The 17,248-nt window shown below is 29.3% G+C and overlaps 1 protein-coding gene across 3 annotated transcripts in view; it reads right to left on the reverse strand.

The window, feature by feature from the left end:
- LOC100573926 (fork head domain-containing protein FD4) overlaps positions 1–15,277 on the reverse strand; it is a 69,641-nt gene extending 54,364 nt beyond the window's left edge. For all 3 annotated transcript variants that reach the window (XM_003246183.4, XM_016806507.2, XM_008187387.3), the window contains exon 1: positions 14,297–15,277. In XM_003246183.4, coding sequence (XP_003246231.1) covers positions 14,297–14,463 — 167 coding nt within the window. In that variant the 5' untranslated portion in view covers positions 14,464–15,277. The remainder of the gene's footprint in view (positions 1–14,296) is intronic.
- Between the last annotated feature and the right edge of the window lie 1,971 nt (positions 15,278–17,248).

Here is a 17,248-nt window from a genome sequence, read left to right on the forward strand (position 1 = left end):
AAATTTTTCTTTATAAATCTAAAATTTGAAAATGTAATACAAGATTCCTCATAATATTGTCTATCTTTATCAAAAAAAAAATGTCTATAAAAAAGTCAAATTAAATTTTTACGAGCGTTTGAAATTCATATTTTTACAACATTTGATATTCACTCGATTTCTTACGTAACGATTTTCTTATTTTGTTGTAATTAAAAAACGAGTGACTGTAGAAACTTGAAAATTTCACTGAATATTTATATTTTAATTTTTTAATTTTTTATACACCATAACATTTTCAATATATTTTGACTCTTTTTGAGCTGTTTACGGACACTGTCAGTTTTCAATTTGTTTAGTTTTTTTTTTCTATAAATATCAATAAAGTTTTATCTGTTGGGCCAAAAAGTGTAAAAATTTAATACAAAGCTCCTGACATATTGTTACAATATCAGTTGAAAAATATTAAAAATGCATAGGCACAATTTTTTTTTATAAGCATTTAAAGATCGAATTTTGACAAAATGTATCAAATTTTAATTTGAATAATTATTTTGTAGTTAAAAATTTATAAAATGTTCAACTTTTGTATCTAAGAATTGAAAATTTAGAAGAAGATTCCACGTAAGTAATTAATTCTGTTACAAAAAATCTAAAAAATACATTAACACAGTTTACTTTTATAGTCATTTTAAGTTCAAATTTAGACAAAATTACATATTGTATAACGCGTTATAAGTACCTAATAGATATTGTGATATGATTAATTTGGAATTTATTATAGGTACCTATTATAGGTCAATTTTTTTTTAATACCATATATAATATTATGTCTTATACCTAGACTGACATACCGTCTCCGCTCAGAATCGTTTTTCTTATACAATGATATTATATCATTGAATTCAAATTTAATACCATCCATTATACAGTGACCCACTTGTAATCTACTGTACAGCAGAGCGACATCCACTTACCCACCTTTTTTTCTATGAATGTCAATAAAACTTTATTTGTTGAGTAAAAATACTTGAAAATTTAATACAAGGTTCCTACTATATTGTTACAATGACATTTGAAAAATATTAAAAATCCTTAGTCACAGTTTTTTTTTATTAGCATTTGAAGTTCAAAAATTGACAAAATATGGAAAAATCACGAAAATTACTTAATTATTTTGAGTTAATAATTCGTAAAAATTTTTCTTTTTAGAACTAAGATTTTAAAATGTAATACAAGATTCCTTACAGGTTAATCTACCTTTATCAAAAAAAAAAATGTCTATAAAAAAGTCAAATTAAATTTTTACGAGCGTTTGAAATTCATATTTTTACAACATTTGATATTCACTCGATTTCTTACGTAACGATTTTCTTATTTTGTTGTAATTAAAAAACGAGTGACTGTAGAAACTTGAAAATTTCACTGAATATTTATATTTTAATTTTTTAATTTTTTATACACCATAACATTTTCAATATATTTTGACTCTTTTTGAGCTGTTTACGGACACTGTCAGTTTTCAATTTTTTTAGTTTTTTTTTCAATAAATATCAATAAAATTTTGTTTGTTGGGTAAAAAAGTGTAAAAATTTAATGCATGATATATTGTTACAATAGCAGTTGAAAAATATTAAAAATACATGAAACAATTTTTTTTATAAGCATTTGAAGTTCAAATTTTGACAAAATTTATCAAATTTAAAATTGAATAATTATTTTGTAGCTAAAAATTTATAAAATGTTCAACTTTTATATCTAAGGATTGAAAATTTAAAACAAGATTTCACGTAAATATTTAATTCTGTTACCAAAAATTCTAAGAAATACATAAGCATACTTTATTTTTATAGTCATTTTAAGTTCAAATTTGGACGAAATTACATATTAAAAAACCTAGAATAACTATTTTAGTTATTTTGTTGTGATTGTATAATATTACTTGTGGGTACTTGAAACTTTTAAAGTATACTATTATATATTTATGATAGTACACGGTTTGTTGTTGATGTATAACGCGTTATAAGTACCTAATGGATATTGTGATATGATTAATTTAGAATTTATTATAAGTACCTTCCTATTATAGGCCAATTTTTTTTTTAATACCATAGTTAAGTATATAATATGTCTTATACCTAGACTGACATACCGTCTCCGCTCAGAATCGTTTTTCTTATACAATAATATTATATCATTGAATTCAAAATTAATACCATCCATTATACAGTAACACACTTGTAACCTACTGTACAGCAGTGCGACATCCACTTGCCCACCTTTTTTTTTTATTGATCCCATATAGGTACATCTTGTTGACAGTCGGCGAGTAGGCCATTAGTTAACATGTCTTAATTACTATTTATAATTATTGTACATTGCATTATTAAATCGACAATACAATTAAGTGCGCTTAATAACATGTTGCCTATTAAATTATTTTTTTTTTTTTTTTTGAAATTTCAAGATTTTCTTATTCTAATCTGGGTTGGATTCGAGAGTTGAGTTGAGAGTTTTGGTCAATTTGAGGTCCATTATTCGCTCCTGTTTGTATAGACGGCATTTCGTCAGGTTATGTTTGACCGTGAGAAATTGGCCACAAGCGTCGCAGCTTGGAGGTTTGTTTTTTGACATGGGAAAGGTTAGGTAAGGGAGTCTTGTACGGTTGTTTCGGTGTTGGAAACGGCAATTATGCCATATTTATCCACAGTTTCGTTATCTATAATGCCGGTATATGTCCTGAAATCCATACGAGTATAATTTGTTTTGTTTTTATTTTTATCTTCGTCAAGTTTATTTTGGATGAAGATTGCGATATCACTTGGGTTGGATTTGTTTATACATGGCTCTATACATTTATGGCGCTGAAAAAATCACTAATACTGTATCAATAAAACTGTGCTTCGGTAGAGAAGATTGATAACTCATTTGGAAGTTTGAATGTTTAGTTTGTATTTTCGAATACGATTTCGATTCAACCCTTTCGTATGATTTGGAGGTATCAGTGTATATTTCATGTTAATTCTTTAGGTCATCTAGGATGCCGTAGGCATATATACTATATAGCTGTTACCTGTTTGTATTGTAGTCTGTGGTGCAACTTGATAATAAGGGTGAATATCGTATATTATGTCATACTATATGAGATCTTGGGGCCCCTGTGAATTGCACACCCAACACTCCCGCGCGACAATATTGTGACACTGTGTATAGTCATCCCTTATTAGCTGCACGGTATTCAATATTTATTTTATATTTTATTATATATTATTTATACCACTACAACGTAACAATGTATGTAAAGGTATTATACGTTTTGCAATATACAATCCCCAGTGGCGTAGCCAGCGGGTAAGCCTGGTAGGCCCGGGCCTACCCACTTTTTTCCAAAAAAAATTTTTATCCTTTTAAATATGTAGTGTATATGACTATAATATGTATTTAAAATAATAGAATTAATATTAATATTAAAACCGTATTTACAATATTATCGTAAAGAAGGTTTTAATTATCGAAATTAAATCCTGATGGTTTTTAATCGGTTCTGCAAATCAGTTAATGACACGTCTTTTATTTTGAGTGTTATGGTTTAATAACCGATCGATTCCTGTTAATCGGCATCCGTCGAAATGTATAGTGCATCAAAGCCAGTGTATAATATAATATTATAGCCCGACAGCCCGTATTGCCCGTTTCCTACAATATGATAGATATTAATCTTATCCATTCAATTGACGATTATTTCCAAAAATAACGAGACGGTAATATAAGTTGTAGTCGGATAGATACGCTTGCGATTGTCGATTAGCTTAATACTAATCGCACTGCGTCACTCCGTTCGCCTTTAGTACAACGTAGTGATTATATTTCGCTTATATTTTTACTTAGTCCGTCGCGTTGCTCGAAAAATGGAACGTTTTTTAATCACACCAGGTAATTTAAAATCAACTGCTGTTTCAACTGTTTCGGAGCCTAATGACCCTGAATCAAGTGCGCGTACACCAATATCAGATACAAATAAACAGTTGAATTTAAACATTTTTGATATTAGTGTAACTTGTGAGGATACCGCTGTACAACCTGTCATCAGTTTTCCTCGTACTTTTATATCTGGGAAGCAACGTAGCTTTCAAAGCAGTTTGTACAATAAGTACCCATGGTTGGAATACTCAGTTAAAATGAATGCCGTATTTTGTTATTATTGTCGTCATTTTCCTTCTCATTCGCAAATTGAAAAAGATGTTCTAATTACTGGTGGATATTGTGATTGGAAAAATATATTAAGTAACATGACTAAAAAACTATTTTAATAAAGCTATATCTTTTTTATTAATTTAATTTTATACTTTTAGTCTTACAATATAAGATAAATCTGTGTAATATGCCTATAATAAATGTAGAACATACGGTATTCTGATACTTTTTTATTTTATAAAACTATTCATTGGTAATCCTTACATCAAAATATCGGGCCTACCCAAAAAAAAGTGTCTAGCTACGCCAATGACAATCCCACTATAATACTATGTTCAATCCATCCATTGTAGGTATCCATACGTGTATAGGAAAGTCTGAATACGTTATAATAATTTAATATAATTCCATGTATCAATGTATCATACAGTAGTGTATTAAAATAAATTGCTCAATTTTAATATAGGTATACCGTTAACTAAAACAATTTGATATTCATGAAACAGGAGACCAAACTTTTTACTTTATAATATATACCACGGTTATTACGCGACAGCTCGTATAAGTACAAAATATTATGTAGGTTTTGGTTCTGTTATTACACTAAACATTTTTGAAATATTCATGTGAATATACCATTACATTTAGGTACCAAAATATTCTCGAAAAAGGTAAAAATGCAGTTACAATTATTATAGAAAATAATGTGGGAAAAAGTATGTTTTTAAAATATATAGGTACGCAATACGCATACTATAATATGATACTAATAAATTATAGTTAAGTTTGTGGACTATACTTTTTTTCGTAAAATTTAACAAAGCAAGCAAAAATATGCAATCGAATCTTATATTTAATTCCACAATTTCACGTAATATTTCAAATATATTGATATCTAAAATTATGTAGTTAGGTACCTATAATCTACATCCTACACATATTTATAATAATATTATTAGCAAATATTGGTTATTAAATTAAAACTGACCAATAGGCATTAACATTTATTTTATATCATACCTATATATAGGTACGTGGTACGAGTTTTATTTGAAGGGCAAATTGATTTTTTTTTATTATAATTTTAATTATAATCGCTTGTATATCACGTGAAATATCAATAAAAAAAAAATACATAAGAGTTATTAGTTATTATAGTTACCTATTGCAAATAAAAGATCAGGACAAATATTGATATATTTATTCTTATATTTAAACTTTATACCTACTGCAATAGTCAGCTAATAGGTACATATCAACGATTTTTTTACGATCATCATTTTTTTCCCAACCCGATTGCATTCGTACTCGATAAATGGGCGTGATCGATAAATAGCGTAAAAATATAATTCGACCTTAATTATTTGCATCAATAAGTTCAATGCGTATGGTGGTTTTTCTTTTTATCAGAAATGCAGTGCATGCGTGTACTAATTGTATTTAATTTAATCGAGATTAAATGCAATTTCATCATTATATTATATAGGTAGGTATACTATATACGTACCTATATTATATTATTGTGCGAATACGATTAGGTATGCAATGTGCAATGTGCATACCTACACCTGATATGTTTTCTTATATATATGTAATAATGTAATATATATTTATGCATGCGTAACGCATATATAGTTATTAGAGTCCATTTTTAATGAAATATAATATTTAGGTACTGTTAAAATAGCAACATTAACATGTATCAGATATCCGATAGGTAATCGTATATAATATTTTCTAAATTAATGTAAATATTGAGAATAAATTTGGTTGTTCTATGAAAACAATATATATAGGTAGGTACTAGGTACAATATGTTGCAGTCTGTAGAAAATGAAATACATTAATTTGAATTTTGAACTTAGAGCAGTTTTAAGAAACGATAATATTTCGAAATCTATAGTTTGAATATCCTTCAAACATGCAATATTCGTTGATCTTAGTTAAGTATACCGATACATTTTAAAATGCGTTCTCTCGTTTTACGGGGTGTTATCATTTATGTTGACTAAAATGGTTTAATTTAGATATTATTTTGTAATTTGTTTTTTTCACCATAATTATACAATTCGAAATTAATCAATCGTGTAGTTTGGCATTCACCGATTAATGGTTATACTATATTAAAGAAAATCCAAAAAATTACAGAAAAATCAAAGTTTAGAAAAAAAATGTTGTGGGTACTAAATTATAGCATAAATGTATAGGAAATGTTATCAAGCTGTTTCACAAAGAAGTCCATTTTTTGATTTTCTCGTATGGAGCTTAAGGCTCAGGATCTGAAATGATATTTTTTGAATATAAAAATAATATATATGTATATATATATATATTATACCTACCTATATAACTATTTTTTGATGATTTTGTTTTTTTTTTTTTATTAGATAAAATACAGTATTTACATTCTGTAATATAATATATATAATAGGTACAATAAGTAAATTTGATAGCTAATTTAATGTACATAACATGAAATGGCGTGAGGAGGGAGGCCCACCAGTGTGGATAGGAAGTAGGAACCCTCTAACTTGGAGTAGAGAATTTTTTTTTTTTTAATTAATGCAGATCGGGATTCAGGATATCTCAACATACCAGTGTCTTTTTAATTGACGTGGGGGGTTATTTGGCATGAATTCACTGGCTATGTTAGAAATCAATGGATTTGTGTGGTTAACTGTTTTGATGTTGACTTTGGAATTCTATAGAAATATTTTAAAACTCACTTATACCTAGGCATAATATTTGAATGGAGACATTAGACCTAGATATACTTACCTATACAGTTCTATAATATATAGCTGCATTATTTTTTTTATCTACATAAAAAAATACTTAAAGATTATTAAGCTAAACTAATTTATTATTATTTAAGACCATTATAAGACAATGGCGTATTCTATTTTTTTTGTTGCTTAATATCATTAGGTATCCCTATATAATATTATAATATGATGTATTTTTCTAAGGTGGTAAGACTATGTATATATATATATATATATATTAAATAAGTTCAAGGAATAAAAATATAACTGATATAATATGTAAATCTACATATTATTACATAGGTACACACAACACTACAACATCATATTTGCATTGATGCAAAACTGCTGCAGGTTAGTTTAGGCCAGGTTAATATATAAATCATAAATCAGTGCATTTTACATTTCAGCACTAATTAGTATAATATAATCTATCACTAAAAAAATGTTTTTCTTCTAATAAAACTATTTTTTAACCTATTAAATAGATTATTCAAACAAACCGATATCTACCAATTTTTTTTATAATCAATAAAAATCATTGTAATATAATTTAATTAATATTTTTAAAAATAACTCTTACAACATAAATATATATATATAGTAGATATAGGTACATATTATAATATGTTATAATATTATTATAACTTTTTTTCCAAATAATATTGGACCAACGTATTTGTGTACCTATCTCTATTATATATTAATATAGTATAGTGAATTCACATTACACATATATTGAGCGTGGATATTTTTATCCAATGGTATATGTACCTATATTGTTTGCTCTTTGATTTTTTATTATTATTTCTAAGGCTTCAATTGCAACGTTTACTAGCCTAGGCTAAAAAGGTTACTTAAGGTTTAGTTTTTTGTCTGAGTCAATTTGTTTGAAAAATTTGAAAATATTAATGGTGTTGTGTTGATTGGAGGATTTTGGATTGTTAATGAGATAAGTTGTTGAGTTGGTACTCGGGGCTGTGAATGATTATGTGAACGATTGCAAGATAAGTTTTGCATATTTAATTATATGATATATGTCAGACCATAGTTTGGGTTCCGAGGTGATCAAATAAGATCGAGTATAAGGTGTGAATGGCCTAGTGGCGTTTCGAAGGTATTATTTTGGAGAAATTGCTCCTTCATAATTATTGGATGGTGGGTGGTCCCCCTGCCACAAAATACCTAGCCACCTAGGTTAAACTAGGTAGATATATCGTAGAAATATCATATCCGATTATACAAATCATTAAAATGTAGGTACGCATATATTTTGCAAATTTTTAATCTAAACTTTTTTGCTGATTTTAAAATGCTGTTATAAACATTAAGGGGGTGGGTGGGTGGGTGGGTATCTTGTATACATTTTTGCTTCTCACCAAAAATAAGTTCAACACGCCACTGGAGTGGCTTATTCCGGCCACATTTATAATTATAATATAGTTGTTCTCTCTTATAGTTGCGTTATCTGGGTAAACCCATTTGGTTTTTGTCTTTTTGACGTTACTCAGCTATTGTTATTGACTGCATAGAATCCCAGTAGTTTTTCCATGATTTTATGATAAGTTTTTGAGCTTAATTTACTTAGACTTTAGTTGAAATTGTTTTTATGTATGTTGTTGGTATAATGGCTTAAAAAACACTTGATCCGCTATTTCAATTTCGTTGGACTCATTAGTGAGATGAGACCTATATAAAATGGATTTGTTTTTTTGATGAGGAAATGAGATCTTGGATGAACTGTACTAATTCGTTTTCAGGTGTTTATTCGTGGAGTGAGATTAGAGCGCTAAGAGAGTCGCTAATTATTAAAGCACATACTTTTTACTATCTAATGAAACTGTAAATGGTACAAAATTGGTAAATCGCATGGATTTCCACTGTATAATTTATATACCTTGGTCAACTATATTATATATATAGATGATGGTGGATAAAGTCTGTATAGTCTCTGACTAAAGGGCCTCATCTACCATGATGCTTTTCGGTGCATCAGTGTAAATTAGTGTGCGGTCGTGATATCTAATTCATTAAGTTATTGTGACTGAGTTATTATTGTACATGAGCAGTATTTATTTAACTTTATATATTTTTGGAATTTGTTCAGTTATACCTACGAATCATAGTAGATTCAAACTATAGACATCAATTATTTTTCGGCATATTTGATGATTATTGCATATTCTTGCATGTTTCGATAAAATTTGATATTTATTTCATATTAAAGATAAATTATATGATATACTGTTTTCAAAACATATAATATACCAAGATGTAAAATTATTATGTTTCGTCAACAGAAAATTGTAATAATACATTTCTTCAACTACGAACCTATATTATATTTTGATAACCTAATATTATAAATTGTATCGTTCCTAACAAGACGCGTACATATTTGTTCGAAATCTTGTCAACTAATTTCGTTGAAAAAATGATTTGTTTTGTACTACCTATACATAATTATATGTTGTTAAATTAATTTTTATACACAATAAATATAAATGAATAATAAATTATAAAATTAATTGAAAATTGAAAATTTCTAATAAATACATTTTTTTTTAAATGTTTGAATATTTTCACAATTTGTATTGCTCATATCATATGGCATGTTGTAATACTTTTTAGTGCATAAGAATCCGTGCTCTATATACAATAATGTCAGGAATTTCAATAATGATATATATAACTAATTTAAACGTACATCCCTTGTTCCATCTACAATGACATATTCCAGAATTCAAGAAACAATTATCGACCAACTCAGAAGAATAGGACACATATCATTCACCCATCGATACCATCAAGGGATCTGCCATCTGCAACATTTATGGCGTACAGTTTGCAGTATAACATATACCTATACTATAACTGAATTTCCAACAAGTACGAGAAGAATCCCCCCTCCCATTTACCAACCTTAAAGTAAACCTCAGACCAAAGTTAACCTTACTGCTTTAATCTGCAAACTATAATTATAGTTCATAAAATATTAAATAATATACAATATTTATAACCTTTTAGATTCTGAGCGGAGCGATGAATGTATTAATTTTACAATGATGTTTTTTTTATGTGCTCAACTTAAGTATATTTTCTGGTGGAAAAGTGAATCTAGTACATTCGGAAGGTTAGCATTTTAAATATCCAATATAGTTTTCAAAAACTTCAGTGTCCCAGGTTTCTAATACCCTCAAATGTTTTGGGGGGTAAAATTATCCTAGGATAACTTTACAGGGGGTAAAATTAACCTAGTACCTATATTTTTACTGGTGGTACAATAAACCTAGGATACTTTTATTCCCCGTATTTTTTGTTATGGTAAAAATAAAATAGGTTTTCAACACGTATAGATAGGTAAATTAAATCTTCACTGAATGTTTATATTAGCATTTTCTCTTCATCGAACAATTTTCAAAATATTTCGATTCATGTTGAGCTGTTAAGGCATATGACATTTACAATTTTAATTTTTTTTTTTTTAAATTAATGTAGATGAAAAATTGAAAAATTCCTGTTGAGTGTAAATTCGTAATATTTTTTTATGAGCATCTGAAATATGAATTTTGAAAAAATTTGTCTTCGAAATCACGAACATTTGCAAAATATTTTGAATTAGAAATTTATAATGTACTATATTATGTGTTAATTTTAAATTGCTGTGAGACCAACTTAATATGAGATTGGTTGCTTTTAGAATGCTTGTACTATATGTGCTTTTGATCTTATTGACATAGAGGAAAACATTTTTGATCCCTCCAAATCAAAAATCCTGGTTACACCGCTGCAATATAAACCTATATTAAATAGTTATATATATGTATACAATGTCAGAAAGTAGGTACTTTATTGTAATAATAATAATGAAAATAAAGTTTCCCAATTATTACTAATTTAATTATTAATTTTATAGTAATTGATATATTATACACAGCTATTCGTATACTCTCTGCAGCAGTGAAGAGTGGTTATAATATCTATTATATAGAAATACATAAACTTATATATTATATTTATTATAAATATATAGGTGTATAATACACCTATATATATTTACATAAAATAATAATACTTGCGTATCGGCTGGTGTATTTAGGAATACAGACACGATTTAGTATGAAAGTTATATAATTCGTACTAAATTTATATAGGTACCTATGTACACACGCATATTATATCCATTGTGTTGGAGTGTACGTAACCTAACCTAACCTGTGTGACTATATGAACCTATATAATGTATACATATACTTTATATAGGCTAAAACTTGCGTAAGTATACTATGATATACAATAAGCAGATAAACATTTATATATATACAAATATTTCAGTTGTCACGCGGCGATCAATTCGTTCCACACGAATGCACGCGCTCGCCCTCAACTCCGATGGGTGACCGAGCCAATGTCGGCCGAACCGACGGTGATCAAACTGCACGTGTTTATGCGTATTATATACACAATACGTTTATAATATATTATATAATATAGTATCTAAGTGCATTAATTCCTATAACATTTATATACATGGATATACTAATATATATACGTAAGTACTGTAGTGGTGCTATTTTAGGTAAAGGGCCGGTGGATGCACTCGCACATCACTATTCTGCAGGGTCTTTTTGAATTTACAGTTTACAGTAGGTAATATATATGTATATATATGCAGTATCTTGGCACATATAGTACTAATTTGTACCTTACTTTATTCATAATAAGTATAAGTTATTATATCAGCGTATAGTACCTAGATACTATTGTTACTTTTATATAATATATTATATTCACTATTAGCAAAAGAAAATAACGACAACATGCGCAACTTTGTTGGACTAATATGTAGGTATAGTGTTTTTCGTGTAGGCCTTTATTAATAGTCAATAGATATGATGTGAAACATTATTTGAAGTGGTTCTCTGATAAAAGTCTGTACAGCAAACATAAAATAATGTGCAGTCCGAAATTTAAAGTATACTATAGGTACCAATAATATGTGTCATTCAAATTCCCAGTGTACAGCAAAAAAAATACACGACAATATTGAAAATAAAACTTTACATTTCATGAAATTACAAATAATAGTACCTGCTCATTGGGTATATTGGGCATGATTTACAAAACAATAAGAACTTATCATATATATTAATCATTGTATCAAATATTAAAGAAGTCTGTAGGTATACTAGGTATATTATACACATAGTGCTTTAAAATGTACGTATAATATATTTGACAGTCGATGATAGTATAATATTTGTATCTATGATGTGTATGATATACCTAGTGGTCTTCAATCAGTGGACCGCGTGATCTTCAGAAATAAGTTGCAAATCGCAAATAATCCATAATTTTAATAATTCAAATTTCTTTTCATCCACTTGCACGGATCAAAAAATATTCATATATTTAAAAATACATAATACTAAATTAATTAAAAATTGGTCTGGTTTTACAAATAATATATATAATAGAATTTATGAATATCAACGTTTTTTTCACATACAGTTCGTGAAAAATAAATAATTATTAAAATGGGTCACGAGTCCAATAAGGTTAAAGGCCACTGCTATAAGTGTAGGTAGGTACACTGTACATAATATTGCATATATAGCTGTCAAATGTCTGCTACGGTATGGTAGAAACATTTCATGTGTTTATCATGTTTTTTCCCTACCTTTGATAAGTACTTAATAAAACAATGTCCGCTGAATATGAATAGCGAATGACTTGGCATTATTGTTATTTGTCTTAAGTTATACCTACAGGTTAATTTTATAACTTTGTCTGTTAATCAAATCCAAGATATAAAACGTAATCAGCCAAAAATAGTTTCAGGATTTTTTCCGTAAAAAAAAAAACAATAGACAAATAGTAATCATATATAGATTTGACTTATAACTTGTATATAATATATTAATATATATATAAGTACATTTGTTTTAAAATATATTAATTCTAATGATATAATATCAATTGACTAATCTGTATTTCTGTTATTTATATACAAATGTTGATTTCCCAGTTGGGTAGCATAATATACCTACCTACCTGTAATATAATACGTAACTATGTATATTCTATTTTATTTAAGGTTTAACTTTTCCTAGTTAAATATTCGAAAATCTACTCTATTAAAACCAACATACATATATTATATTATTATATATATATAACTATAGTTATGAATTTAAAAACTACTACCTACTCCAAAGTCCAAACCCGTATGGGATGTACTTGGTATACAAAATATCTTAAATACCTACCTATATGAAACTCTTCTAAAAAGTTAGATTCACAAAAAAATCAAAATAAAATTTTCACATCAATAACCAATGCTTCATCATAATCACACCTCTCAAGCTTATTCCCTCCATACAGACCTCCTCATTCAAGAGAAACAGCAATAAACTTGATTTCAAATTTAGTAAGTGCCTTCAAAATAAAAAAAAAACAATTAAAATCAACTATCACTAACAGTTGCTATAATTACCCCTCGAATTTAAGTGTTCCTAATAGTAATAATATAATATACAGTATATATTTTCGACATAGTTTAACAAAAAATATTTGTACCTATATACAGCTGTATGTTTATTTATATTATTTGAGATAAATTTAAACGACCATAGTTGCGTACTTAGGCCTACATTGGAGAGTTAAGGAATTAAAAATTGATATCAATTCTAAATCTATTTCAGATTAGACTTCCTTATATGCACACACGTATATAACTGTGGCGTGTGTGGTAGGTACCTACATATATATAATAAATACGACCAAATACAATAATTGCATAAGTACCTACCATATAGGTGTATAGGTATTATTTTCATAATTTATACATAAATGTATATATATAATCATATATTATATTATTACAATATACCTATATACTTGATTTATGTATCCAAAAGTTAGTGGATATATGCTAGCTATATATACTTTCTTGATTGATTCAAAACACTAATACGCCGTGCCTATAACGCTATTATATAATAATATATGTATAATAATATGTACTAAGGTATAAATATATTATTGGATATTATTCGGGGGGCTTGTGTGGATCGGTGGTTGGGCTCAGTCACTAACGTGTTTTGAGGTCAAGCATCGGCCGACGTTACTAACCACCCGGGTTTTCAGTGAAAAATCCTCACCACACATATATAATATACATATAGACCGCATGTACCTAGACGCGAGTGTTCCTCAACGTGCAACCGTAACCCTCCTACAAAATACTAATGGCCATATATGGTACTATACTAAATATAGATGCTTGAGATCAATAAAAAAAATATGTTTATATTTATATGTACATTGCATATTAATGCGAGCCGGGGACAACTAACCTTTGGGTGTTCTTCCGGTAATAGGGGAACCGGTCGCTGATGAACTTATAGATGTCAGACAGCGGTAGCTTCTTCTCGGGAGCGCTCCATATGGCCATGGCCGTCAGCGATATGTAACTGTACGGCGGCTTTTGGTCGCCGTACGTCTCTCTGCACGGCCGTGGCATCCTAATTACGTGACCATCGTCGTCTCGGTCGCAGTGTTCAAATGCTGCCGGTTTCGATCTTCACTCCAGTCGGAGTCGCACAGTCGTAACAATAATAATCGCCGATGACGGTGGAGGCGTCGACGGCGGTGGCCGCCGCATAATTCACTGATATATTATATAATGTAATTATATTTATAAATGCGGCACGTGTATTATATATAGATAACTAAACACAATATATATAATATTGAATTTATTACAATAATATTGCAGTTTCGATACGGATCGGTCGGCGCACTCGTCGCGTATATTTATATTGATCTATATAGGCATATTAGGTAGGTACCCAAACTTACTATGCACCTACACTACTCATGTATATGTGTACGGGTATACCTATATATTATCATCGTCGTTATTGTTATATATTGCCGCAGTCGTACACTTACAATTTGTAGATGTCATATTATTATAATATACGAGTGCAATGCAATATAGTCATTTTTTTTCTTCAGTCGAATAGTGTGCAGCGCACGGACGATTTAACCGCGGACGCGATGTGCATATTATACATTATTGTATCAAGCAACGTGATCGATATGTATATTATTAGGTATGTAGGTATAGATCCGGTGTACGTAGATCATACATTGATACCGTATTTGAATTATTGAAAAAATATCGTACTACCCTTAGTGTGTGCGTGCACCGAGAAATGAAGCTTTTCGCGGTGCGCAGAAATAGCGGTACGGAACGTCGCGGCGAAATTCCAGGAAAGTCACGCGGTGGCGGTGGCGGCGGTTACGACGGCGTGCGATCGACACTGACCGGTTTGTGCCGGTACCGAGCCCGCAGCCGTCGCAACCGCCGCCGCCGCCACCGCCACCGTCGCCGTCCAAAACGACGCCCTCCGCACAGTGGGCGGTCTGGCGTTCTGCTCCTCATTGGCCATCTGTACGCCATTTTGTAGTGCGACGTACACGCCCATATTTGGCATGCTCGGCGAGAGGAAACCGTTGCCGCCGCTCGTATTTATATTATGGTTTCGCCAAATTCGAATATTTATTGCAACCGTATATACCAATATAAAAATAATATTATATTATAATGTTTTTTATTCATCTTTCATAATATTATAATAATATATATAGTGACCTAATCTGGGATGGTCTGCGTTATATTCTCCCCGTACGTAGAGCAAATCACCGATGGATATTTTTGATTCAATTATCAATAATATGTATATTGTATACCTACCTATATCGATTGAAGGTAAACGCGGAGAATAAGGATAATGATCCGCGCGATCTGCGCTTTCAAAATTATAATAATATCCAACATCCCTACAGCACCGTGCAATATAGGTAGGTATACTTTATTACAGAACCATATTAATATATATGATGAATTATAATATTATAGGGGGACGGAGTGGCTGAGCAAACGAAGGCGTCGGTTGCGACGCGCACTGGCGCCGGTTCAAAACCTTGGCCATGGGCGGCATTTTTCTTCGGGCAAGTCACGGTGTCCGGAGAACCAGTGCCGCCATCCCTCATACAGGCATGGCAAATATTTACGGGTGCCAAACTATCAAACATGCGTACCCCCCCTACAGTAAAAAATCCACTTAATAGCCTAAGCTGCCGCGAGTTAATAAAAAAATATATATATCTATATATATAAGAATCTAACTTGATTTTGGAGACGAAGGAAACCGATTTGTTTGTTTATTTATTATTGTTATTATTATTATTATTATTATTATTACTATTATTAATTATTTATTTATTTGTTTGCACTTGCATTTTTCCATTTGAAATATATATTATTCATTGAACAAATAATTTATTGTTAATTTTTTTTCTACCTTATCTCTATTCTATAATAAAAAGAATAAAATTTACCACTCTGCAGTGGTTGAATTCAAAATGTAGGATATATAATTTTCAGAAATTAGCAATAACAATAACTATACAATATGTAATTATATTATATTATTATTTGTATAGCCAAAAAATAGTCATATGTTTTTAAATTAAATTATAAAAAAATAATTTCTTTCGGAGGAAGGTCGGGCAGCTAGTATATAATATTATATAAAAGCTCGAAATCCTTTTATAATATAATTATCTTTATTATAATATGGATATCAACTCTACTTACAGTAATAATAAATAATAATGTTTACAATAACAGATTATGGTATATTATTATAATATTATATATAAATTACCATCTATATATAGGCTTTATACCTACTTATTCTGCGTTTATTATAGTGTGGTATACTGAATACATACATATATATATAGCTATTTCTGTATTCAAATATAATTTTTAATCAGAGGACGCATATACTAATACCTTTTATATGTATATATATAATATTATACATTTAGGTATAAATGTCTGCAGGGCGTGTAGAATCTGTAATGACGAGTGATGAACCGATAATGCGCTGTTCCCAATTATAGCAATGACATTATATTATAATATAGTACCTAATACCTAAACCTATAAATATTATGTTTACAGTTTAAATAATACGTAAAAATTTAGGCATTAGGTACCTAGTACCTACACTATCCTTTGTATCCTCGATAGCGATATATATAGGTATATTTTTGATAGCAATAACAGCGGTGTATTCACATGTACACAACTATTATATCTCGTTATGCGCCCGAATCTGTTTTAAGAAAAAAAAATATGGTATTTGACTCTTCAACTCCTTGTTGCAAACAACATACTGCAGTGTAATTGCAAATAAAGTATGCATATGCCTACCATAATATAATATATT

This window comes from Acyrthosiphon pisum, chromosome A2 (assembly GCF_005508785.2).
Source record: "Acyrthosiphon pisum isolate AL4f chromosome A2, pea_aphid_22Mar2018_4r6ur, whole genome shotgun sequence".
NCBI classification, from domain to species: domain Eukaryota; kingdom Metazoa; phylum Arthropoda; class Insecta; order Hemiptera; family Aphididae; genus Acyrthosiphon; species Acyrthosiphon pisum.